Here is a 27,356-nt window from a genome sequence, read left to right as displayed (position 1 = left end):
TTTGAACAAATGTAGCTCTGAGGATAGGATCTTCTAGAAGGAGAGATTAGCTGGAAGTCTTGGAGCAAGCATGTCCAATGGCTGAGGGAGAGAGAGCAGAGAATAAAGGAGAGGAAGAAGGAGAAATGCAATTTCTGTGTTCTTTGGTGGGTATGTTGTTCCTAGAAAGGTCCATGGTGTTCCCTGCTGAAGTCTGGCTGCCAGCCTTGCTGTGGTACCGTGATTAAGAGCCCAGAGAAGAGGTGGGGTCTTCCCCAGAGAAAACTTTTGTTTTTCATCACAGGGAGCACTGGTGCCTCCTCTGCCTCCTCCTTTCCTGCTTGGAGGGAAAATCCTTGGAAAACAGCTGCTGAAGTTCACTGAGAAATTTTGAAGGAAGATAGGCTGGGAATCAATGTTTATGGGTTGTGTACAATGTCTTTGTATAATTGGCTTTTTAAAAATTTGATCACAATCCTGTCAGGAAGGTCTGGACACATCTCATGGATGGAGAAATGGAGGCTGAGAGGGGTTAGAAAATTTGGCAATATCCTTCAGCGAGTCAGGGCTGGCAAGGTGATTTGTGGGGCCATGCGTGTATGAAAACACAGGACTCATTGTTCGAAAAGCAGGAGAAAGCTTTTCCTTCTTTCTGAGGTCTTTTGCTTCACCTGCCAGGTGGTTTTTACTTGATATCTAATGTCATGTTCCCTTGGGCACAGTGGTACTTGCAGGAACAGAGCAGACCCCCAGAGATGCCCGGGGTTGCACCCTGCAATTCAGCACATGAGGAAGGTGTGCCTGACCCCCACCCTCCTGCTCTTGGGCTCCTGATGGTGGCAGATGGTGGCAGTGGTCATTAGGTGGCAGATAACCTTTCCAGGAAGGTGGAGAAACAGGTCCAGGTGAGACCATGTATGAGCCAAGGTGTCCAGCCCCTGGTGTACACATCAGTGTCCAGCTGGACTTCTCTCCCAAAACACGAAAGCAAAGATAAAGTTATTGAGAATTCCCCAACATTCACCCCCAAGCAGCAGAATATACATCCTTTTTAAGTGCACATGAAACATTTTCTAGGATAAACTATGTTAGGACACAAAGCAAGCCTCAATAAATTTAAGAAGACTGAAATCACATCAAGTATCTTCTCTGACCATAATGGTACGAAACTAGAAATCAATCACAAGGAAAAAAAACAGGAAAACACACAAAGACATGGAGGCTAAATACCATGTTAGTGAAAATGAATGGGTCAACAATGAAATTAAGGAAGAAAACAAAAGCTATCTTGAAAAAAAGGAAAATGAAAACATAACCCCAAACCTATGGGACACAGGGAAATCAGTCCTAAAGGGGACATTCATAGCATTCCAGGCCTACTTCAAGAAACAAGAAAATGTCAAATAAACAGTCTCACTTTACACTTCAAGGAACTAGAAAAAAATAAAGCCCAAAGTGAGTAGAAGAAAGGAAATAATAAAAATCAGAGTAGAAATAAATAAAATAGTCTAAAAATTACGAGATCAATGAAACCAAGAGTTTTTGTTTTTGTTTTTTCTTTAAGATAAATAAGATTGACAAACCTTTAACCAGACTTATCAAGAAAAAAAGAGAGAGGACCCAAATAAGTAAAATCAGAAATGAAAGAGGGGAAGTAACAATTGACTCCACAGAAGGAACAAGAGATTGTAAGAAAATATTACAAACAACTATAGGCCAACAAATTGGACAATCTGCATGAAATGGTTAAATTCCTAGAAACGTACAATCTTTCCAAGCTGAATCAGGGAGAATGTGAACACCTGAATAGGCTGATTACAACTAATGAAATTGAAGCAGTAATCAAAAACTCCCAACAAACAAAAGTCCTGGACCAGATGGATTCACAGGTGAATTTTACCAAACACTTAAAGAAAAACCAATACCTATCCTTCTCATACTATTCCAAAAAAAAAAAAATTCTGGAAGAAGGAAGACTCCCAAACTCATTTTATGAGACCAGCATTATCCTAATTCTAAAACCAGATAAGGACACTACAAGGAAAGAATATTATAGGCCAATATCCCTGATGAACATAGATGCTAAAATCCTCACCAAAATACTAGCAAACCAGATTCAGCAATACATTAAAAAGATCATACACCATGATCAAGTGGGCTTTATTCTGGGGATGCAGGGTTGGTACAATATTTACAAATGTATAAACGTGATACACCACATTTACTAAAAATCACATAGTTACATCAATAGATGCAGAAAAAGCATTTGATAAAATTCAGCACCCTTTTATGATAAAAAACTATCAGCAAGGAAACATACCTCAACATGATAAAGGCCATATATGACAAACCCACTGCCGGCATTATACTCAGTGGGCAAAAACTAAGCTTGTTTTCCTTTGAGATCAGGAGTAAGACAAGGATGACCACTTTCACCTCTTAGTCAACACAGTCCTGGAAGTTCTAGCCACAGTGATCAGACAATGAGTAGAAATAAGAGGCATCCAAATTGAAAAGGAAGAAGTAAAACTGTCATGATTTGCAGATGACATGATGCTGTATACAGAGAACCCCAAATACCCCAATATTTTTTCTGATGTATCTCCTTGGGCAAGGGAAACAAAAGAAACAATAAACAAATGAGGGAATATGTGAATACCCACAGACACAGACAACAGCGTGGTGATGGCTAGAAGGAAGGGGGAGTGGAGGTCGGGTGGAGGGGGCAAAGGGGGAAAAGATGGGGACATATGTAATAGTGTCATCAATAAAAATAAAGTTAAAAAAGAAAAGCAAAAGAAACAAGTCTATTATTAAAACTTGATAAAAATGGATCTGACTTATGACCCAGCAATTCCACTTTAGGGAATATATCCAAAGAAAATCAAAACACTGATTCAAAAGAATATATGCATTCCTATGTCCATTGTAGTGTTATTTACAATAGCCAACATTAGGAAGCAGCCCAAGTGCCCATCAGTAGATGAGTGGATAAAAAAGTTGTGATACATTTACACAATGGAATACTACTCAGCCATAAAAAAGGAAATCTTACCTTTTGCTATTGCATGGATGGAACTGGAGAGTATCATGCTAAGTGAAAAATAGAGAAAGACAAGTACCATATGAATCCTTTCATATGTGGAATCTGATGAACAAAATAAACTAACAGAATAGAAACTCATAGATACAGAGAAGAGACTGACAGCTTTCAGAGGGGGTAGTGGGTTGGGGGGCTGGGTGAAAACTGTGAAAGGATTAAAGAAAAACAAACCCATAGATACAGACAATAGTACGGTGATTACCAGAGGGAGAGGGGGTGGGGGCAGTGGAAGAGGGTAAAGGGGGATAAATGGTGATGGAAGGAGACTTGACTTTGGGAGGTGAACACACAACACAATATACAGATGATGTATTATAGAATTGTATACCTGAAACCTGTATAAATTTATTAACCAATGTCACCCAAGTAAAATTTTTTAAAAAGACACAAGCTAATGTGTCTGAAAATAAAGGCATAAAAGAATTTCAAAAAAGAAAGAATTTCAAAAAAGAAAGAACAGCAAATGCAGAGCACTGAACTCCAAACACGGGGCCTTTGGGGCCGGGTCCCTGTGTGGCTGCATTGGTCCTATGTCCAGGAGGCCAGTCTTGTAGTTTGGCACAGTGGGGACTGAAAGTCAACTCTTCCTGTCCTTGGACTCAGCAGACCCGATGGGCGGATGAGAAAACTGAGGCGTGGAGTGATTGCCCAAGGTCCAGAACTGGAAAGTGGTAGGGCATGTTTCTGAACTGACAACACAGCCTGGGGCCACTGTGTCACGTGGCTTTCAAAAGAGTGTGCTCTACGCAGCCCTCAGGGCCTGGGGCAAGCCCCTCCAGCTCCGTTAGCACGTCCGCAGTCTCCAGGGGAGGCAGAGGCTACTCTTTCTGTCTCCCAGAGGCTGCAGTGCGGTCACTCGGCTCTTCCTTTTAGGGAGACAATGTGCCAAAGCGCAGTGCTTTTTCATAGGACTTTAGGACGACTTTCTTCCTGGGACAATGGGACTTAGTGTTTCAGGTCCCTGCAGGTAGCCTGGTCACGAGGACATGTTCTTTGTGGTTTATCTCACCTCTTAGAACTAAGTCAGGAGGGACGGAGTGCCCATGCTGTGCCCCCAATCCTGTGTCAGTGGGAGGCTTTGCTGATTCTTCACAGCACCGTGGGTGAGCCAGGGTTCAGCCTTAAAACCCTTGACAGCCCGGCCCGTAGACGCTACTCATTTATTGGAGCTGTTCCAAGAAGTGACATCTATTTGCGATGCTGCTTCAGAATCCTGGTCAGGAGCAGGTCAGGAAGTAGGGGTGTTACCAAACAGACTGGGTGGGGGAAAGAGATACTATTACCGGATGGATCCCCCTTCTCCTGGGGTCCCCCTGTACTATGTTGGCCTTGCCCACCACCAGGAAATTATAGCTCTCAATGTCAGAGATTGGTGAAAAGGAAAGGAATTATTTATTCAAAGGTTATACAGATTTAAGAGTAATGACTTAATGTCTTCATTAAAATTCCGAAGTCTCTTAAAATACCCACAAACACACACAGTCCTCCCTTCCCCGCTTTGCCCAGTCTGGCGTACCTTATCTCAGGAAAGGAAATAGAAGCCTGTGGCTCAGGTAGCCCCCAGTTCTTCCCAGTAATCCGTGCTCAGCAGGCAGCCTCCCTGGGTTCCCAGCACCATCAGCTGTGTTGCCAGGATCTCCAGTTCTTAATCCAAACCCACATGGCACCTTCTCATGGCCCACCAGCAAGGGTCCTTTCACCCCTTTCCTTCCCGCAGCATCTTCCCTGCATTCTTCCAAACTGCTAAGAGAGAGTCCTACATTGCTGCTATGTCTTGCTTTCTAGTGGCAAAGAGCCCCAAAGCTATGTGGTTCTCTCCTCTCGCCAAAGCTGCATGGGCCCCCTTTCACAGCTGCAGCACCTGGGTTTAAATCCCAGCGCCAATCTTCCTCTGCAGCCCCATTTCTGACTCCTCCCACAATTGGCTGCATCTGCCAGCATTCCCTATTTTTCCAGCTTTTCTGGGCTACTACGTAGTGAGTCCCGGCAGGCATGGCTCCCTGGTATGAAGAGAGTTACCTGAAAGCTCTCACGCAGGCACTGGAACCCGGAGGAGCTGCCTCCCAGTTACATCCTGGGTGGAAGTCACTCCCCTCCCCCTGGCTCCAAGTACAGTCACAGCCATTTAACATATCCATGAAACCAGTCAAAAGTTATGGATATGTTAAATAACCGTTCTAGAGGTTATCTGCAAAACTGTTGATATGCAAAATAACTCCATGGCCCTGCTCCTTGTGTCCCATCCCCGGGTTCAGACTTGCAGGGGTGAGGACATCCTATATATATTTTAATATTTCCTGGGCACCCTGAGTCCTGGACCCCATTATAAATCCTTCTTTGGGGGGCCCCTTGAGTGCACCCTGTTACAGGGGCAGCAGGATGAGAAGCTCGATGAAGAAGTTCAAGGGCCTGAGGTTGCTTGGCTTGGAGAAATCTGACGGGAGATATTACAGGTGTGCAAGTGTCCCTCACTGATTCAAGAAAGGTCCTGTCGCAAGAGGGTCAGATGTGCGTTGTGTAGCTGTACAAGGCAGAGTCAGAGCCCCAGATAGCAAAGGGTCTGAAATAGCAGCCAAAGCTCATCACAATCTGAATTCATTTATTGAAGCAGAAGTTTCACAAAGTTAAGAGCACGTCTTTCATAACATACGGAATCAATATGTCAAAGATTTATGAGTCAATGAATGAGAAAGTCAGTCCAAAGAACATTTGGAGGCACTGAGTATTTATAAGTATTTAAAAGGGAATGTTACAATCGCATTTATTGGTTAGCTGTAAAACAGGTCAATGTTCTACAGGGCAGTAAAAGCCTTTGGGGATATTTTTCTGCCACTCAGGAATTATTTGCATCTCCAACAGACAAGATCTCCAAGTTACCAACTAACTCTGTAAAGTTCGATAGTAAGTATCAAAGACAAACAAAGATCTGTTCTGCTAGATAACGAATTCTTGGATAACCAGTCAAATAATGCTCCAATACGTTGTTGGAGGGACATGCAGCTCATCTTCTTGCCTTGTTTCCAAGTTTTAAATATCTTTGTTATTCGGTAAGCATTTATTGAGCTCCTATTATGCCCCACAAACTCTTCTAGATCCTGGGGATCTAGTAGTGCACAAACCAGACAGAATTCTTGCTCACAAGGAGCTCCTATTCTAATGTCAGGGTGGGGAGGACAGGAAAGGAAACAAAACAACAGACAGCTTGGTGAGTGATGGGAAGTGCTAGGAGAGAGCTGGGGGTAGGGGAGTGTTTAGAGTTTTAATACGGTAATAAAAGAAAGAGGGCTTCACTGCATGCTGGCATTTTAGCAAAGACCTGTAGGCAGAGGGAGAACAAAGCCCAGAAATGTCTGGGGAAGAGAGCATCCTGGGAGAAAGGAGGACCTTGTGCAAAGGCGATGAAAAGCAGTGAAAATGCAGGTAGGGTTGGAACTTTCTGTAACAAAAATTTGCAAACGTGTAAAACTAGAGAAAACACATCAGCCCCCATTTACCTGTTACCCAGCCTCCATGAGGATCGACAGCATGCTATTTCACCATCTCCTCACTTTCTTTCCCCAGAGGGTTTTACTGGAAAAGAGAACAGAAACGGGATAGTGGCTGGGTGGGTAAGGAGAGGTCCGTGGTGGAAGAAATCAGGGCTTGTTTGAGGGGTAGCTTTTTTCAAGCAGGCTGAGAAGTCGTTTAAGTGAAGAATACGTCTAGATTTGTAGAGTATCCTGTGGTCTTTCACAACTGGTTTACCGGTATCAAATCCAGTCACACTTTTTAAAGTGACCCACCTGTGGTCATTTTTACAGGACATTCAACTTGGGAAACATAGTGGTTCTTTTTCCACTTATTCAATTTGTTTATGTACACTTTAATTACATTATATAATTAAAAAACAAGCATAACAAATAGGTAGCTAACAGCCAAGTCAGGAGAACAGAAAGTTCCCGGGTATACCAGAGAGCAGCCTGTTAAGTACATAAAAGACAAGCAAATGCGCCGACAGAACGGAGTCTTGGTTTATACAGTGACTCAGTTAAATACAGGTTAGTTGAGGGGTTTTTTTGCAATAAATAAATTCAGAATTGGTCAGGCATGTTTTTTCTTGTCATTAAAGGAATCCCTTAGAAATGTCAGAAAATTAGCAAGGCAAACTTTTCTTTAACTAAAGGATGGTGGGAAGAATGAATGGAGAGGATTCTGAGAACAAAACAGGATGACAGATGAAATCGAGTTGATTGAGTTGTGTGTGTGTGTATGAGTGTTTTAAAGAGTTTGGAAGGAGAGGAATGACAATAGTCATGGAATTTTGTAGTTGATACGAGAGGCGGAGTAAGGGATTATCTTTTTCAAAAAAGTATCACTCGTAAATGTTCACTCTGGAACAGGGGATAATGAGAATCTTGTGTTTGAAGACAATAAAGAAAGTGAAAACTGGGTCACAAAATTGAAGAATACTTGGAGCAAGAGAATAACATTCTGTTTCCTTTCTATGACTCTTTTTTTCCCCTAATTATAAAAGTAAAACATGCCCCTTGTAGGAAAGTAAACCAGGCACTGGGGAAAGTAAAAAACTATACAAAAGAAAACAAAATCACTTAACCCCAAAGTGGAATTCTGAATAGTGGACTAGGCCACAATTAACAAAAAAAGTAAGGAGATTCACAAAAGGAAGATATATACCCCCTTAAAGTGATGTCCTCACTGTAAGTGGTTCTTATGGACATCATTCCCATTTGAACTGGCTGTTCCTTCTGCCCAGAATGCTGTTCCCTTGCATGTCTCTATGGCTACGTCGTCCCTTTCTTCCTTCAATTCTTTGCTGAAATATCACCTACCATCCACCCTGTTCAATGCCGAACCCTGCCACCTCCTCTGTATCACTCCGGACACACTTATCTCACTCTGGTTTTATTTTTTTCCGTGGAACTTGAAATCGTCTAAGGGGCTCTATGGCTTCCTGTTCAGTGTGAGTGCTGCTCTGGTAGAACGTGAACTCCCGCGAGGACAGGGACCTTTGTCTGTTTTAGTTACTGGTACATCCCACATGTTCATAAATGTGCCTAGCACATGCTAGACTCTTAGTGGATATTTTCAGAATTAATGAATTAATGCAGCCTAAGCTTTCCTTAGGCCTGAAGAGTCTTCTGATTTTAAGGCGGCTGAAAAAATCCCAAGTGCCTCCACGAGTCTCACCAATCACTCACCTCTACCACTAGGTGGCAGTCTTCGCCTTCAGTACCCACCTCCGCAGCCTCAAATTTGAGAAATAATGGGAATTGAGTGAACTTGCTTGTTTTCTTCGGGCCAAGACAACGGGGCAGTGCAGGACTTGTCAGCGGAAAAGTTCATCGAATGAATGGAATTACCCCTCAAGACCTACGTGCCCTTAGGGACGAGGATTTAGGGTGTGCGAGCTTTCCCTGGTGAGCAGCACATTATGAAGGTGGTGTTGCTTTAATGACAGGGACTGAAATATAATTACTTGTGGGAAGGGTGTAGGTTTAGAGAAATGACAGCATACTGCTGTGAACCCTGACGTAGGCCGACAACATACCAAATGGATTTAACCACCAAATAATCTGCCTTTTCACCCTTTCTGCCCCATCCCCTCTTAACCTGTTCACTCCATCCATCACCTGGGAACCCTATGCCCTCTTTTGGTCTTCAGCCTCTCCTGTGATCTAGGTCTGTTAGGAACGACCTCACTGTAAGAGTGGGGCCATGAGTTTACATTTCCAGTGGGAGGCACCATTGGTGGGAAGAAAGAGCCGAGTTTGGAATGGAAGGCTGTTGTTCGTCTTGGACCCGTTTCGAAACTCTCCGAGCATTAGCGGCTGTGGAACAGGAGTAGTGCTAGCATCCTCCCCAGAGGGCTAGTGTGGGATGGAGACGGGATGAGTGTAAATCACTCACTTAGCACCTGCCCAGCACACTCCCTTCCTCCTTCTGCTCCTACCTCTTGCCTCTGGCTCCTGAACACAACCTGCCTGGAAGGCCAGAGGAATGGAGAAGGGGTGAGATGTGAATAAGAGGGCATGCCTCATGGGGAACAGGGTAAATGAGGAACTGTCTGGGGTCTGTGGGAAGGAGCAGAGCAGCAGGAAGGGGTAGATAGGCCATTGACCTGGAATCTTGATATTTGTGCCCAGCCCACTCTGCAAGCAGAAAACTGATATCAGGCTAAGACTCCAGCTCAACAAGAAAACTTACTAACAAATCGAGGCTTTCAGAAGCTGTTACTGGAGCGTCTGCCAAGCACGCTGGTTTCCACGGGCCTTTGTGAACCACCCCATTTGAGATTGCTGGTTACCACCAATGCGTCCAACCTAAGGCCGCCAGGAACACACTGCAGTTGAATGAGGGAGGGTTTCCCGGCTCTTTGAAAGAAGGCTGAGCACTCACTATGGGGACTCACTGGGGTGGGGAGGGTTCAGTCCAAGGATGTTAGAAAGGACTTACAGGCTTTGAACTTGTTTTAGGAGACTTTTGAGGAAGGTTCACGGAGGCTGCTTTTGCATAGATGCTGCCAGGAAGGAGAAGGGATGTGATAGGGTATCTCAGTAATTTGTGTCCACCAGGCTGGAGGGATGAGACGAAGCTGACGCTGTCATTGGTAAGGAAGCAGCAGGCGCCATCTGTTATGATAAAAGGATGTTTGGTCATTTTTTGTCATTTGGACGTTGCTTTTATCTGTTGACATTGCGGTCTATCGTGGTCACACAGTGGCCTTTTCCGACACTGGTGCTCGTGAATTATGTTCAATAGAACACCAAGGCCTTGTGGTGAGTGCCAGGCCGGCTCCAGAGTGTCAGGGGCTGCATTTCCCTCTCGCCTCTCCAGCCTCTCCTTATACCACCTTGCGCACTCTCGGTCCCTGGGAGGAAGGAGCAAGCAGCTGGCCTGCGAGGCTTTACTTAACTTGTAAAAAGGGCGGATCCTGGGGAAAGAAAGGGAGGCAAGGGAGTCGGGCTAGTCTTCTTATCAGCTGGGCTTCCACGTATTTCCACTAAAGATAGTTACTAGAACAATGAGCCCTGTCTCTTGACTACCTCCACAGGAGGTCTTTGGGCCAAGGATTCCTTATAGAAAGTAAATTCAGGGTCTGGGAGACATGAGCTCCTGGAAGAGCACAGAACCTGTAGAGAGCTCTCTGGGGAACACAGCGGAGGCGGGTCCTCCCTTCAGTCCTTGCAGCTGTGTGAGGAACCCTACCCAGCCTCACTTAGTGGCCTTACCTGTTGTTCTGGGCCAGGCGGGGTGTGTCCCCTGCAGAAAGGCAGGCAGCACCAGCGGGATATGTAGGCTGTGCTGTCTTTTCCGTGCTCTGTCTGTGCCTCTCAGTGACCTGTCTGCTTGACAGTTTTCATGCAGTTTGATTCTGGGTATGATCTGTGCCGGGTGAGTTGACAATGAGATCTTGCTAGAGCAAGTGTTTGAAGCGGAGAGAAGACTCTGCTGGGAGAAGTCTGCGGCCCTACCCCCACCCCACCCCAACCCTTACTTTACAACGTCAGGCCTTGGCTACTGGGGCTGGGGCACCAACGCCGTCTTGCCTGGTGACTGACTTTCACTGGATGAGGGATGAGAAGAGACACCTTGTAGACAGAGACATGGGTAGGGCCCAAAAGTAACAGGTGGCGACCTAGGGGGCTTGGGCCTGAGGTTCCCACGTTCTAAGACCTTCCAAGATTCTCAAACTTTTGTGATTTAATTGCTCGAGCAACTTAAGAAAATGAAAGTTTTGTTTTGAACCCTGATCTAATATATGCTTTTTATAGAAAATACAACATGTCAGGTCCCAGAGCAGCTAAATACAACTCTTTTTATAACATGGTTTGATTACTCTGGGTTTCTTCCTTCGGTTTTTAAAAGTTGGTTGTGATCATACTCTATTTGTAATTAAAAAATTTAACCCTCCTTTTTGGATCATACATGAATCCATTTTAGTTCTAAACCAACAATAAAGAGCAATGCAAGGCAAAAGTGGAAGTTCCCCTTTATTCCTCTTCCCAGAGACAACCCCAGTACCTGTGTGATATGCCTCCTTTTTTCTGTTTTCTGTTAAGTTGAAGTCTAGTTTTTCATTCCCCAGAAAATAACCGTTCCCCAAGCTATTCCAAGCTGTGTATAGATGCCTCATTTAAAGGGGGCTTTGTATTCCACTGGGCAGAGCCCCCGCTATGAAGCCACCCCCCTTCTTCTTGGCTCCACCTCTCTAACTGTTCTGGACCACACCCAAGGAAGCACAGCCGGAGAGGGATCGATGGTAACTCACAGCCACAGAGAGGGTTCGCCTGTCCCAGCGACTGGTGGAGCAAACAAAGGGAAGCCGTTTTTGAAAGGAGGATGAGGAGGCACTTAGTGGGGGTTTTTTTGTTTGTTTTGTTTAATCCTGTTTCTATCTTCTGTTTATTGTTTTCACCTTTTAGTGCCTCGGGCAAGTCACCAGCCCTCTAATTGAAGTTAATTTTGTTCTTTCTCTGTCCTGTACCCTAATGTGAGTACTTTGAGGGTAGAAATAGTACTTACTTCTCTTTACAGTCCTGTGCCTGTTGTGAGGCTGATAGTGGGCCCTTGATAAGTAGGATCCGTGGAACAGAAGAATGGATGCGGGAAGCAGCCAAGTGTCCTTGGCCGACGAATGGATGACCCAGTGTAGTGGACACCTACATGGAATTACTCAGCCTTACAAAGGAAGGAAGTCCTGGCACGTGCCATGATGTGGAAGAGCCCTGAGGACATGGTGCTAAGTGAAATAAACCAGACACAGAAGGAAAAATTCCATATGACTCTGCTTACACGAGGTACCCCCAACAGTCAAACTCATGAGGCAGAAGGCGGAAGGGCCACGTCCAGGGGCTGGCGGGATGGGAATGGGAGCTGTGGGGAAGTGGCAGGCTCTACTCTTTCCACTACTCTCACTGTGACTTTGTGGGTCCGGAGTCATGGCCTTGTATCTTTTCCCAAGCGCTGCAGGTGGTCCTCAGCCGTGGCCAGAACTGAGGGGACCTTCAACAGCCCCTCTGGTTCAGGTGGGCCCTGAGGATGGGCCACCGGCACACACTGAGCTCTGGGGACTAGTCCCTGGACTAACAACTGCCACCTCCCAGTCCCTGCCCTCAGCAGCAGGTCTTCCTAAAAGTGGCACCGCCAAGGCCTCTAATCTTGGAATGAAGGAACCACTGAAGAAAAACAAAATGTTGACCTTGCAGAAATGGGCCTGACTCCTCCCATGATGCCTCTCCAGTCAGAGAGACCCACTTCCATCCCTGCTGGACACAGAATCCCAAGGCCCCGACCTACTGGCTCAAAACGGCTTTTGCTTGGCTGCCATTTGATTTGATGGAACCCTGCTCTGCCCAGGGGGACAAAATGAGGACTGTGGACTTTTGCAAATGTCTGAGTGAAAGCCTCTCCTGTTTTAGAGCCAAACTTGGGATCTTGAGGCCCGTTGCTGCGATGACATGTATGAATGAGTACTGCAGGCATCTCTGCACACTGCCATCCTAATTCCTTTGTGTCTGTCTGTCTGTCTGTCTATCTATCATTTTAGTATTAACTCAACTTCTACCTATCAATCTATCTATGCCAGTAGAAATGCTGACTCGCCTATCCAGGGTGAAATGTTTGCTTTTCATTTTAAGGATAAAAAGGAGCTTCATAAAGCCTGCCCCAAACTTCTCATTGTCTTTGTCCATTTTTTTCCTTACCTGTGGGGCCAGAGGAGTCTCTGATCTCTAAGACAGAGGAAGGGAAGACAGCTGGGTAATAAACTCTTCCAAGGTCTGTTTCAGCTCCGCTGTTCTATACCTTTGCTCCTTCTAAACCAGGGACTCGTTAACTTTTTAACCTGAGGGTTTTTGATCACTGAAGGTAATGTTTTTGAACTGGGGTCCATGTATCAGAGAAGCACAAAAATAACGTTGGAGGTTTGGGAGTTGTCTGTGAGACTCCATCGAGTCTTGGGTGATTGGGTGAGAAGAGGCTCACGGAAGCATCAGGTACATGGTAGGTATTCAGTGCATGTTAATTTCTTTTCTGCCAGATTTTTTGTTGTGCAAAGTTTTCTCTTGTTCTTTCTTTTTAATTTATTATTTTTTTTAGAGAGAGGGGAAGGGTGGGAAAAAGAGAGGCAGAAAAACATCAATGTGTGGTTGCCTCTTGTACACCCCCTACTGGAGACCTGGTCTGCAACCTAGGTATGTGGCCTGACTGGAAATCGAACCAGCAACCCTTTGGTTCACAGGCTGGCACTCAATCCACTGAGCAGCACCAGCCAGGGATCTCTTTCTCTTTCAACTCAGGGAGATCACTCTTCTCTACACTTGGTCCAACCTCAAGCCCGCAGAGGCAGCTAAGGACAGAGGTGGAAGAATTTTATTTAGGAGGGAGTTGGAATCCAGAACAGGGACTTGCTGATGAGGCCACTGAATTGATGAATGGAATTCAAACATGATCCCCTGAAGTGAAACAGCCACCAGACAGCTTTTCTCTCAATATCCCAGGATGGCGCCCCGTTGATTTTGACTGACCCAGAGTACAAAATGGGCAACTTTTTTCTTTAGGTGTATAACGTTTAGAGAAACCCAGGTGGACAATGGGGTCCTGGCACAGCTTTGAAGTCAGGCAGGGACTCAGTGGAAATGTCCTGTGCAGACTGGGGAAGTTGAGGGGCGTCCAGGAAGAAAGCTCTCCCGGGCGCCAGGCGGTTGCCATGTGTTGCCTCGTTTAATCCTCGCAAACCTCCCACTTGTCAAGTGTTACCATCTCCTTTTATAGATGAAGAAACTGAGGCTGGAGCAGTTGAATAGGCTGCCTTGTAGGGCGATGCTAGCAGTGTGGTTAAAGATTGCATTTCTCATCTTCCCCTGCAGCTGCGTGTGGCCATGTGAGTACATTTTAGCAAATGAGATAAGAGCAAATAGTAAGAACATTTTTTAGTTTCTGTTATTAAAAGGCAGCTGGCACATGCCCTTTGCTGCTGCTTTTTCCTCCTCTTCCTTCTTCTTTTTCTTCATTTTTCTTTTCTGTAATCTTTCCTCTAGACTGGAAGATAGTTGTGATGGCTGGAACTAGAGCAGCCATTCTGGAGTGAACAGATGGGTCTCTGATATGTGGAATGTCATGCAAGTCCCAGATACTGACCTCCAGATTGATATCTGAACAAGAAATAACATTCTATCATATTTAAATTCTTGCAATTTTTGGTCTTATTAACTTAAATAAAATCCTGATATACTGGCTTATAGAAGCATTACGAGGTTTAGTGAGATATACATGTAAAGCATATATTAAACCCTCAATAAGTGTTACCTATTGTTGTTGTTGTTGTTGTTATTATTACTCCACTCTACCCAGCCAGTGGGTGATAGTCTGGCATTTTGTCCCTTGGCTGCTTCACATCAAAGCAGTTACATTTTCTAGGCTGATTCTTACTAAGGTGAGGGTGTGTGTCATCTAAAACTGAGGGCATGGAGAAACTTACATTGCCTGTGGACAAGGAGACAAGCAGGGGTGTCATCCTGTGGCTTGGGTCTGTGCCCTACATCTGACCCCAAGCAGCTGTGCGTTCTTACCACCCCAGGCATGGAGCGTACTGATGGTCCTCCAGGGCCCTGTGGGGAGGAGCCACATTCTCAGGTTAGCATGAGATGGTGGCACAGGCCATGCCCATCCCTGCTGGCTGGGCATGACGGCTCGCCTCAGGAAGGTCTAGGAAGGGGCACAAAAATGAAGGAAGGAGAGAGAATGTTGATGCTGATTGAGCCCCTATTCTGTTTTGGGAGCTGTTGTGAAAGGCCTTAACATGTGTTTTATTCAATCCCAGAACATCTGTGTTAGGTAGCTACTCCACAGATGAGGAAATAGGCAGAGAGGGGGTTGGGTGACTTTCCCAAGGACACATGGGCCTTCATTCTTGTCATCAACAAAAGGGCTTTGACCTGTTTCCTGTCCCCAAAAGAGCAGGTGGGCAGGGTCGCTTCCGTGGAAGGGCCTGTGCCATGCTGACACTCTCCGATTCTTGGCTTACGGGGGCAGCCAGTCTGAGTCGGGGGGGCAGGGGCCCCTCTGCCGTGGCCCAAGTTGCTTGTGCTCTGTGGTGGGAGAGCAGGCTCAGAGGGAGTAGAAAACAGGTTTTGTCTTTCGGTCCCCAGGTCAAGCTGCCTGACCCGGCGCTGCACCTGGGGTCCCACTCTGAGGACTGGAGTTTGTCCTGACATTGATAACCGAACGCTCCCAGGGGAACCTGCTTCTTTGCCCCGAGAAACTGATGGGCTTATGAGCAGTTGTTTAACACAGACACACAAGGAAAGTCCCCCCGGCTGTCCATGTCCCCCCATCTATTCTTCCTGGCCTGCTGCTTCCCCCCTGCCAGGGCCTGTTTGCAGGGGACCTGGAGTTAAAATTTCTGTTTCAGATATTTTTCCCCTTCTATGAGGCCCACTCAGAGTTTCCCAGAGTGATTTTTAAAAGTCAACAATCAGATGAGGCCATTTCTGTGCTTTGAACCATCCAGTGGCTTCCCACTGTAATTAGAATAAAATTAGACATCTTTTCCTTGGTCCAAAAGGCCTAAGTGGCCTGCCTCTCGATTCTTTTTCTGACTTGACGGCCACCACGCCCTGCCCCCCTTGCTTCCTTACACTGTGGTGTTGCTGTTCGTCTCTCTGTTCCACGAAATCAGCGAGTTCCTTTCTGCCTCAGAGCCTTTGCACATGCAACACCCTTGGTCTGGAAGACACTTTTTCTCATCACTTAGTCGCAGCTTAAATGACCTCTCAAGGAGGCTGCTCCTCACCAGCCTCCTTAAAGTGGTCATTGCTTTGGTATTTTGCTCTCATCCATCCCCAGCTGGTTTCCTGCGTAGTTATAATCATCTGCACTTATTTCGTTAACTTGTTTGCCTGTTTGCATCCTACCTGTCTCTCTAACCAGAGAGTGAGCTCCCTGAGGGGCAGGGGCTTTGCAGGGCAGACACAGTAGTGCTCACCTGTGAAAATGTGTAACGAGATGAGGCCATGTGTGTGAACTGTGTGGCCCTCAGTACATGCGTCCTACGTGAGATTTTGAGGGGGGAAGGGTAATTATGCTCCAAAAATATATTTGAAATCTCATCATTCGTGCTTGGTTTTATTTTCCATGTTTTATCTCACAGCCACAAAGACTGCCAAGAGATAGCGAAGGCGTTCCAGAATGCCTTTCTTTCTAAGGACCCCTGTAGCTCTAGGGAACAAGACTACCATCCACTGATGAAGCTGACCAGTCAAGACACACCTTGCAACAAGGTAACTGGGTCAAGGTCTTGATTTTAAAACTGAGGCTGGAAGCCAGCGGGAAGAGGTCACAGGTCCGGATTTTGGCCAGGAGGAAGGAAGAATAATCGGGACGTGAGGGTGTAGGTGTGGTTGGTGGGGATGGAGTGTGTGGGGCTAGTGGGAGACCAGGGTATGACTCGGGTTTAGGACGTTGGAGGAGGGGAGGGGAGAGAAAAATGGGGATTCCGAAAGAGGAAAGGACACTTGATTAAAAATCAGGCAGTACAAACCTAACAGGAAACCCAATCCCACCCAAACAAAAATAACCCAACTTTATTGTTTATTTTTGTGTAATTACAAAAGTCGCCTTTGACCTCTGGTGACAACAATAACGACAACACCACCAAGTTGCATTTGCCAGGTCGGGTGTCACCATCCCCCTGTCACCACTGAGGAAAGTGAACCCTGGGGAGTTTAGGTGACCAGCGACTCCTCAAGTTTGTTGCTGTTGAAAGCGACCAGTTGAACTGGCATAAGGTTTGGAGCCAGAGAGGCCTGGGTTTTCATACGCTGATTATACTGGAAGAAGTCTGCGATGGGGTGAATCTTGTCTAAAGCCGGCATGCAGCGTGCCCTGAGTCATCTGTGTGGAGCCCCCAAGCCCTGTTACAGCCTCTCATCCTGTCACTAGGGAGCTGGAGTCCCTAAGGAGCTCCTGCTGGGTGCACCAAGCACAGGCCCTGCACCCCAGAGCGGCTTGGTAAACAAAGACACGGGGCTGTGGCCCAGACAGGGGACTGTGCACTTTATTTGCATGTCTCATTCAATCTCCTCAGCATCGCAAGAGTTTCTTACAATTATTCTTGTTACCATTTCACAGATGGGAAAAGGGAGGCTTTGCGACAACGCTCTGGTTGTCCCGGGTCAGGCACCTATAAGCAGTGACAACTAATAAGCAGTGACTCCGGGCCTCGTAAGGCATTGTGACTCCAGGACCCAGGCTCCCAAACACGCCCTCCACAGCCTCCGAGTCAGAAGGAGGAGATCCCTGGAGCTGAAGAGTGTTCTGAAATTTGACTTTTTGTACCTTTACCAGGGACCCTGAAAAACTCCCTGTATTTGCTCTTTTCTTTTTTTTGTGAGGGTGGGGTAGATTTGGGAAAGGAAGCAGAGGGTATGGAGCTCTTTAAGAAACAAAGGGCACTTCTCACCCAGTAAATCGCACAGAGACAAAATTGTTCGGCAGATAATCGCAACTTCCAAATGGCTTCTCCAGATGTGTTCCGGTCCTCTGTTTGGTACAAGATTTTGATCAGTGGTTCAGACTTCTTTTCACGGCAACCCAGAACAATAGGCTCCTTTTACACTGTGACCTAGAATGCACACGCACGCACACACAGCCATGAACTGAGCAACCCCTACCCTGACTACCTGTGATTCACTCTGTTTCCCGTGTTTGCCTTCCATTTAGAAGGGTGTGGATTTGGCGTTTTGGTTTGTTTGGGCTCGCTGCATCGATCTCCGTAACAGGTTGTGTGTCCTCCCTCTCAGGCCGTCTTTTGGAGCAAGTCCAGCGAGCTGGCACATCAGTACACACAGGTACAGCAGGAGATGTTCACGCTGGAGGACACGCTGCTGGGCTACCTGGCTGACGGCCTCAGGTGGTGCGGAGACGCAGGCTCCTCTGGTGAGGGTCTGGGCCGTTTGGGGTCGTCCGGGGACATGTGGCGTGAAGGAGCCGTGGGCTCTGCTAGGGGCCCGGAGAGATCCGTGTGGTGGACGTGGCCCCAGGTACCCACCCTAATGCCATCTGTGCCCCGCTGACAACCAGCCCGATGTAAAATCTGTTCTTCGGACCAGTGCATGTGTTCATCCTTCCCTCCCTCTCCCCGCCCCCACTCCCTGTGTCCAGGCCACTAATGCACCTCGTCTGGTTCAGACTGTCCTGTCTTCCCGCCGGTCAGCCCCCACTGGCCGCCTCAGTGGGACTGGTTCTGTCTCTAACCTAAAATCTAAACAGCTGTCTTTTGCTTCTAGGATAAGGTTAAAACTCCTTAGCATGGCCTGGCCTCTGTCTTTCAGATTCTCATCTTCCAGCTCCCTCCCTCATCCTTCCGCTCTTCTGCTACTAGTCTAAACCCGCAGGGCTGTGTCACACCTCTGCATGGAGCACGTTCCCCTGTCTCATCCATCTGAAGACGCTTATTCACCCTTCCCAATCAAGTTCAACATCAACCTTCCTTCCCTAAGGGGGCTACCCCTGCCCCCAACCCAAACTGACCTTTCTCTGCTTTGTTCGATTCTGCCGAATCACGCGATCTCGGAAGGCAGGGCTCTGTCTAACTCCTCTTTGTCCCCAGGATGTAACACTCACGTGTTTGTGCAGTCAGGGGCAACGGGTGAAGAACATGTGGCACATATATGTGTTTGTATGTCTCGTGTTGTAGGGTGTGGTTTGGTTGGTCAGCTTCCTTAGCGAAAAACAAACACCGTGTGGTGTCCCTTAAAGGTGGAATCTTAAAAAAATGAGCTTAGGAAGCAGAGTAGAAAGTGGTTGCCAGGGGCAGGGGTGGGGGCGATGTGGAGAGGTTGGTAAAAGGGTACAGACATTCACTTATAAGAGGAGTAAGGGTCCAAGGGTCTTGTGTACAGCATGACGACTACAGTTGAAAACACTGGCAGCATAATTGAAATTTTCTCGGACGGCAGACCCTGCGTGTTCTCTCATGGACACACACATGCACACAGATAAATATGTGAGGTGATGGGTGTGTTCTTCACATAGGGAAATCTTCCCACAAGGTACATACGTGTATCGAGTCATCCCATTGCACACTTTAAATATCTCACTATCTTATTGGTCGATTCTACATCAAAAAGAACTGGGAAGAGTCTGCGCACGAAGGCAGGCATCCTGGGGAGGAGTGACGTAGAAAGCATGTACTCCTGCTCTGTACCTGCTGTAGCTAGCTGCCCGCCCGGCCCGGCCTGGCCCGGAGTGGAGGATGGCTCAGAGGCAGCCAGAGCCTGAGGGTGCGGGTCAAGGGGGGAGGAGAGGAAAGCTGTCTGCAGGGGGCTGTTGGCCAGAAACCCAGGGCTGGTCCGGGAGAACCCCCCTCTGCCCCAGGGCCCAGTGTTATCACTGATTTTTCCAGCATGCCAGGACCATAGTGGGGGCTTGTCTCTGTCAGATGAGCTTTCTGCAATTTCCCAGAACGATGACTCAAAGCTGGTCACTGTGTTCCCGTCTGGGATTTGGAGGGTAAGGTAAGGACTTGGACGGGATTCAGGGGGCACTTAGTTAAATTGGGTCCAGGCGTGTCCATTGTCCCCCCTCCGCCTTGGCAGGGAGGCCGGCTGATGACGCCTCCACTATGATCAAACAGCCAGGGGAGAGTGCAGCTTAATTAAATCTTTGATTTTGCACTTTAATTATTTCCCGTAAACTGTCCTTTTCAGAAATAAACTATCAGTCCTGCCCCCACTGGAGGAAAGACTGCCGCAACAACACAGTGTCTGTGTTCTGGGACACGGTGTCCAAGCGGGTGAGTGCCCAAAGTGACATTCTAGAATTTCGGAGACCAAAGAAGGAAGAGGTCTTCTAGCCAGTGGTTGGCTTGAATTCTTTTTTTGGTGGATCACAGATCCTTTTAGGAACAAAAGTATGGGAATCCTTCCCTGAGGAAAATATTCCTGAGTACATTCTAGAAGATTTTCATGTGTAACTTTAGGGCATGCGTGGAGGGCCCGAGGGCACCAGTTGAAGAACTCCTGCTCTTACCCATGTTTTGGCTTTGGCTGCTAGGCATCTCCTGCTCGGTTTAATCCTCTGGTCCAGGTATTGACCAACCATAGATTCCTGGAACCGTCTTACTAAGTTATAGCTGCAGACCACTTCCTGTGTGCCAGGCACAGGGATCAAAACCTTTCATCTTCACAAGAACCCTCTAAAGTAGGGGCCATGAGAATGACAGCATTTTACAGATGACAAAAATAGAGCTGAGGTAAGTGAACCATGTACTCAGTGTACACAGTGAGGGGCAGGTAAGTCTGGGAGTGGATCCCAAATTGTCCGACTCCAGATCCAGAATCCAGGCCAGGAAGTAGTTGCCATCTTCCCCATCCCCTTCTCTCTATTTCTGATGTCACTCTAAGCTGGCTTGCCAGTCCTCATTAGTCCTCACAATTAGTGCTGAGGGAAGGTTACAGGTGCGGAAATGAAGGCTCAGAGGCTAAGTAAGGGACTCATCCAAATCAGTGGGCTAGTCTGGAGCGAGAGCCCAGCCCACCTCGAGGAGATTCAGGTAGACCCTGGCAGAGACAAAGGAGGTAGTCTGGGATTTGAAGGGAGGAGACCACTTCAACTTGGACAGACTCTAACCATCTGTCTGACCTTCCCATTCCTCATTTGTCAAACGGGGATACAAGTAGTGCCTGCCCCCTGGGGTTACTGCAATATTTTAAAATGATACTACTGTCCCGGTAACTAAGAATACGTTCCTTTAACAAGCATTTGTTGAGTACCTACTGTGTGCTGTGAAAAATCAGAAGCACCATATAGTTTTTTGTTGTGTTTTTGAGAAAAGCTTCTTGCTTTTTCTGAGAAAACTATTTTATCACTCTATGATACGTTTGGAGGCAGTGCTGTTGCTAAAAACTTTTAAAGCCAAGTCACATTTTACATATGTGGCCAGCACCTGCTTATGTTCCCCATATGGTCCTCAGAGCTAGGTGCACAGTGGTGATGGGGATTGAAGGTGCACCTGACCAACTGTAGTGACTGCACCTCCGTGGTGGCCACTCACTCACCTGCCCGTGTACACAGGCAGCCTTCTTTTATCAGCCTAGATCCTTTCTTTTTCTGACAATGGAGGCTCTGCCCCTTGGGGTTTGAAACCCATCCCAGTTTCTCACTTCCAAGTGACCTTGGGGTAAATAGATCCAATACTGATTCTGCAGGGACTCTTGCGGATTACACGGTACTGTGGTATTGTGGGGTCAGTGCTTGCCACCCTGTAAGTGCTCGATTGAGTTAGCACTTGTGACTGATGGTAACTGGGCCTCGGGCCTCTGCTCATCACCCCCCAGCAATTCCCTTTCAGATTGTTCAGTGGCATTTTATCACGTGCAGACTAAAGGCCAGACTTCTTGGCAAAGCACACATGGCCTTCCTTGAACTAACGTACCTATCCAACCTCAGAATCCACCGCAGTTTGCCCCCAAGCACCACCATTCTCCCAAGCCCCTAGGCCTTCCAGTTCGCACCGCCTCAGCCTTCACCAGGGGAGATCCTGTCCATCCCCCAGCTTTCATAGCTCTCTGTTTTGTTTTCTCTATTTCTTTCCCAATCTCCCTCACAGAGCCTTTGGACTTCTTGCGTCCTCTCTTCCTCCCCTCCTCCTTTCACCAATGTGCATGGGGCGCCCACTCCGTGCCATGCAACGCAGCCAGGCTCACAGAGCTCCCAGCACCGGAGACCAAACTCACATGAAGCTCATGCTTGTCGTGTGAGATGGTGGCATAAAATGAGAAGGAGACCTGGGAATGAGCTTCCTGGAGGAAGCGGGTAGATTGCTTTGTTTTGCTCGTTTTGTTTTCTCCAGTGCCTTGCAAAGAGTCTGGCTGAATGTTGGTTGCATGAGGAAATAAAACTCTGCTTAACAATAGTCATTCATTCATTCACTCATTCATTCCCCATGTCTCTCTTTTAAAAAAAATATTTTTATTTATTTATTTTTAGAGAGAGGGGAAGGGAGGGAGAACGAGAGAAACATCAGTGTGTGGTTGTCTCTTGTGTGCCCCCCGCACCGGGGACCTAGCCTGCAACCCAGGCATGTGCCCTGACTAGGAATTGAACCAGCGACCCTTTGGTTTGCAGGCCAACACTCAATCCACTGAGCCACACCAGCCGGGGCCCCCATTTCTTTTTGTACCTGTGCAGGCCTCAATGTTGCCTTTTTGGGGTCCCCGTTTCCCTTATCCCCAAATCATCTACCCCTCTCCCTAAATGAAATATGCAGTGTCTGAGTTTAATGGCACCAAGAAAGAGCTTTTATCTTCCTCCTCCAGCGACATTCCTCTTACTCATCTGAACTTCTCACCTTGGAGTTCAGATGTGGGACTTCATTGCAAGCACAGATCAAAGCAGCTGCTTCCAGAGCGCTCACATGATGCATAATCCCTCTGGTGGTTTGGGATGGAAGTGCATAGACGGGGCAATGCTGAGCTGCACCACGCGGGCTCTTCCCCCTCAGCCAGCCAAAGCTAAGAGCTATTAGGGGTGCACCTGCGGGGTGTGCTGGTTAAGTTTGCATGCTGCGGCATTGTGGGCTTTCTTTCTTTCTTTTTTTAAGTTTGCAGAAAATGCCTGTGGTATGGTCCAGGTGGTGCTCAATGGGTCCATCAGTAACACCTTTGATAAAAACAGGTACTTATTTCTTTGCATTCTATTTGCACGGGTTAGCTCAGCCTCCTATTTGATAGTTCAGCTACAGAAAAATACACATCTCACATTTAAGGTAATAAAGATTTGGGCTAAAAAAGGGTAAAATTTTTGTCTTTCTAAGTGAATGTTTCTGTCTGTTTTCTTGGTCGTGTATAATCCTCTAGAGGTCTGAATGGTCCTTGCACTTGTCCAGCTCCCCATCTTGACTTTTTGAGGCCTGGTGGAATTTTCTCAGCTTCGTCTTCCATGACACTCCATGCTGCCTGTTTCCTCCCTCTGTTCACACTGCTTCCCATATAACCTGCCCCCTCCCGCCTTCTGCCTAAATCATTACCACCCACGAAAACCTGCCCTTGCCCCTGTCTCCTGCATGAACACGTGAGCCCCAGTTCAGCACTACAACCACTGTTGGGAGCACCAGGAGCTGTGCTGTGCTCTTGACCTTCATTATCTCTGCAGACACTGTCAGCAAGTGATTTAGTTAAAGGTGGGACTCCAGAGCTCACCATGGATTCCGTAGGTGACTTTAGGCTAGGCGGTGCACTTAACCTCTTTGCCCCTGTAGTATATGTACCTGCTGGGGTGATGGTGACAGCATGATGAGCTGAAATAATGTATGAAAAATGCTGAGCTCTGTGCCTGACAAAAAGAAAGTGCTCAACGAGTATCAGCTATGATTGTCTCAGTTAATCCACACCACTGGCCACGCCAACGCCTTCCTTCCCTGCTGGCTTCAATACTTAGGTTTTCACCACATGCATTAGCTTTGGAGTCTTTGTTCTCCAAACTTTCCCTGGACAGGGCTAGATGAAGAGGAAGGAACCCTCTAGGTGCTTCAAATTAAATTTCCTTCTCTCCTGCTTTAATATTTAATTGTACAAAGAAGCATTTGTCCTTTTGTCTTCTTTTAACCTCAACGTTGTATGTGGGCTTTTGGGTGAAAGTGCTAACATTCCAGAATTTTATAATCTGCTATGAGGGACCTAAGTACTTGCAATAGGAGTGCCAGGTGCCAGAGACTAAGGGGGAAGAGTTTAGGCGTGGGGGTAGAGCCGGGCATCAGGGACTCTCAAAGCTGCGCTCCCACTTGCCCGCGTGTGCGGATCACACCGGGATTGCCCAGCTTCAGCTTCTGGTGTGGCAGGGGGTGCTGGACTGAGATTCTAACTAGTTCTAACTAGTGCCCAGGAGATGTCCTTATGTTGGTCTGAGGCCCACTCTTGAATGAGCAAGTACTTAAAGAATTAACATCAACAGATTAAGAATCTTATTTAGAGGATCTTAATTCATGGAGGGTCACACGGAAAGAGTAAAGCGTCAGTTCCAGAGGGTGGGTTCTAAACAACGGCACCCGACCTGCCGACTTTTCCCAGGGGCTTTGGGCACCCGAACGGTTTGGGTTGGGGTTAACAATGCTCTCTATCCTTCTATCTTAGCACTTTTGGACGTGTGGAAATCCATAATTTGCATCCAGAGAAGGTTCCCACACTACAAGCCTGGGTGATGCATGACCTGGAAGGAGCTCACAGGTGTGTTACTACTTTGTACCCGTATATTCTCAGGGTCATTTTAGGAATCAGTCCACAAAAGATTTCACAGTTACAGGAAGGCACTGACGAAAAGACCGGCTCCAGAAAGGGATGGGGCTTTAGTTACACTTAGCCCATCCCAACAACTGCTCAATTTTATCTCCATGACAGATATCGACCCACTTTGCACCTTTGGCTCCCCGCTGGCCTGTGACCTCTGAGAGGCAGCTCTGCTTCGCCTCCTTATCCCAGGGCTTTGTAGAGGCCTGCTACCTAGAAGGAACGGATTCAGGAAATGTTTGCCAGATCTTGTTGTTCTAACACTTTCTTCTTTCCTTCCTAGTCACACATGCTCGAGTTCCCTCATCAATGATCTGAAATTGATTTTAGAAAGGAGGAATATTGCATTTACCTGCCAGGACGACTACAGGTAATTGATTTGTTCTTGAAGAAGAAATAGCCTTCTTACCATCTGCAGGCGTTTTCCTTTGGGCCCTGATGGTGACCTGGGATGGTGACCTATGGTGACCTCTGTTCCTTTCCACCCATGCCCCCAGCCTAACCCAGAAGTGTTCACGGCCAGTGACCTTATGAAGAAAATATGGGGCTCGCTCCTCAGGTTGCTGCTTCTGCTCTTTCTTGATTGTCAGCTGACACTCGTAGCCCATAGCTAGGCCATGTTAGAGCTGGATATTTGTTTTCATCTCCACATACCACCAACAAACACCCCTTCTTGGTGTTTACTTTTATGGCCTCACAAGTGCAATAAAACTAAACTGGGCCCCACTCCAAGTCATTCACTCCTGGACTTGCCCTTCCCCAGGCTGTCACGGCAGGAGATGAGCTGTGGGAGTGCGGAGGGGTCCACGCACACTGTTGTTGCTGGAGAAACACCTCCTTCCCTGGATGAACTGGGCTGCGGGTGGACCACACTGCCACTAGATCTTTTTCACTTTTGTCTCGCAGGCCTGTCAAGTTGCTCCAGTGTGTGAGACATCCGGACCATCGGTTTTGCAGCTCTGTAATGTGAGCCATCGGCATGGCGGTTTTGGATCTTTGAGCCCTTGTGGTGTACGTGGCCGTGCGCGATGCCGGAGACGTGCTGGCAGAAAGGTGGGGACCTGGGGGCTCCTCTGTCACCATGTCAACACCGGAGATGGAAGCCTTTCCCCGCCAAAGTCTTAAAATAACTTGTGTTACTGGAATAGTTTTATTTTGATCTCTTAACATTCAAGAAAAGATGAATTATTATATACAATTAAAATTAAAGTTTTATATTATTTTATTTTTTAAAAAATTTGTAAGAGTTTATTTGAACCCTGAAGACATGTTGGGGAGCAAGATCTCAAACACTCTCTTAAGTTATCTGATTGTGATTTTCAGCTGTTGCTTTTATGTTGTTTGTGTGTTGGTAACATCTTTTCTGTTGAAGAATGACCACACCAGTCCTCTCTTATTGGACCATGTAAGCAAAGAAAGGTAGATACCTCAGCTTTTCAGAAAATGTTACATTTCCAAATGAATGACCTTGTATTAGGATATGTTTTTGTACCCTTTTTACAGATAAACTATCCTGCTATGGTTATGGGTCATGTTGCGGAAAATGTTCTGTAGGCTGTATGCCACTCATGTGCTTGGCTCTTTACTTCTAACCCTTCTAATAGTTCTGTGAGGTTGATATTATTATCTCCCATTTGTTAGAGGAAAAGTGGAAGAGAGGTAATAAATTCACCTAAAGTCATACACTGAGTTCAAGGTAGAGGCCAATTTGAACTCAGCTTTGTCTGACTCCAAACCACATGCACTTTCTCTTTCTAGGCCTATAATACTAAACTGGAAGTGCCTTATGTTCTCTCTTAGTAAACGCATGGTGGATTAAATTAAATACAATAGAATCTGGAATGTAATTGTTCTGGATGGCTTCAAAATGTTACATTTTTTTCCTCCTCTTCCTTTTCCTCCTGCTCCTCATGCTCAGTATCTTACCCATGTAGTCGGTAGTTAAAATACGTGTTGTACCTGACACTGGCAGTTCGGTTTGTCCCTTTCTCTCTTTTTCTTGGTCAGCCTTGATCAGGAATTATCACTTTTATTATTCTCTCAAAGAACCAACCTTTAGCTTTGTAAATTTTGTCTTTCTATTGGTTTTTGTTCTTATCTTTATTATTAAAGATAAAGAAATTCCTTAAAATATCTTTGGATTTTTAAACTCAGCGTCTTGTAATGGAAGTTTAGATCGTTGATTTTTTTCCAGCTCATTTTCTTTTCTGATACATATATTCAGTACTATACATTTTCCTCTGAGTACTGCTTTAGCTGAAGTTCTTAAGTTTGGATTTGTCTCTCTTCATTATCAATTATTTAAAAAATATTTTCTGATTTAATTTTTATTTAGAAATGTGTTACTTAATTTTCAAACATCTGGAGATTTTTTAGTTTTATTTTAAATATAGATGCATTGAATAAAAAATTATTAAACTAATTTGAGGCTCCTTGAGGGAACCCACTAGGATTGCTGAAAACAGCATACATTTTGGAGTAAGGCATTTCTGGGTTCGTATTTTGGCATCACTCTGTGATCTTGAATGAAATACTTAATGTTTCTGAAGTTTAGTATCCTGGCCTCTCAAATAAGGATTATAAATTTAGTCCCATTAAAGTGTGGTAAGAACTAAAGGAGAGGACAAAAATTGACAAGGCACTGTGCCTCCTATGTAAATGAGTACTCAACCAAGGTTGACTTCTTTCTGCCTGCCACTGGTTGGCAATCCTGTTTCCCTCAGGAGCCCTTGTAGCTACAGCCACTGTGGTCAGTCCACAGATTCCTCAGCAGCCCCTTCTCCACTTAAATACAACCTCCAACCTCGTGCGATGTAGTGTTGGCTGGCCCTGAGGCTAGGTGCTTGGGACCAGCTCTGATTAAGATTCAGACTTGCCCCAAATTTCAATGAACTCCACCTGCAGAGTGCCTTCAGCAACAAGTCCCTGCTAATCCACTGGGTGACCAGACTGTCTTCCTCTCTGGACAGTGCCAGCCTTATTGTTAGGCT

General features: G+C 46.5%; 1 protein-coding gene across 1 annotated transcript in view; it reads left to right on the top strand.

Annotated features, from left to right (window-relative positions):
* The window catches only part of CD38 (CD38 molecule), a 60,076-nt gene extending 33,680 nt beyond the window's left edge, over positions 1 to 26,396 (top strand). The window contains exons 4-10 of the mRNA XM_053923488.2: positions 16,233 to 16,362; positions 17,884 to 18,019; positions 19,792 to 19,877; positions 22,686 to 22,759; positions 24,214 to 24,306; positions 24,650 to 24,736; positions 25,273 to 26,396. Coding sequence (XP_053779463.1) covers positions 16,233 to 16,362; positions 17,884 to 18,019; positions 19,792 to 19,877; positions 22,686 to 22,759; positions 24,214 to 24,306; positions 24,650 to 24,736; positions 25,273 to 25,336 — 670 coding nt within the window. The 3' untranslated portion in view covers positions 25,337 to 26,396. The remainder of the gene's footprint in view (positions 1 to 16,232; positions 16,363 to 17,883; positions 18,020 to 19,791; positions 19,878 to 22,685; positions 22,760 to 24,213; positions 24,307 to 24,649; positions 24,737 to 25,272) is intronic.
* Positions 26,397 to 27,356: the final 960 nt, after the last annotated feature.

Source organism: Desmodus rotundus, chromosome 4 (genome assembly GCF_022682495.2).
Source record: "Desmodus rotundus isolate HL8 chromosome 4, HLdesRot8A.1, whole genome shotgun sequence".
Classification (NCBI taxonomy): Eukaryota; Metazoa; Chordata; class Mammalia; order Chiroptera; family Phyllostomidae; genus Desmodus; species Desmodus rotundus.
This window is presented reverse-complemented; position numbering and strand designations above follow the sequence as displayed.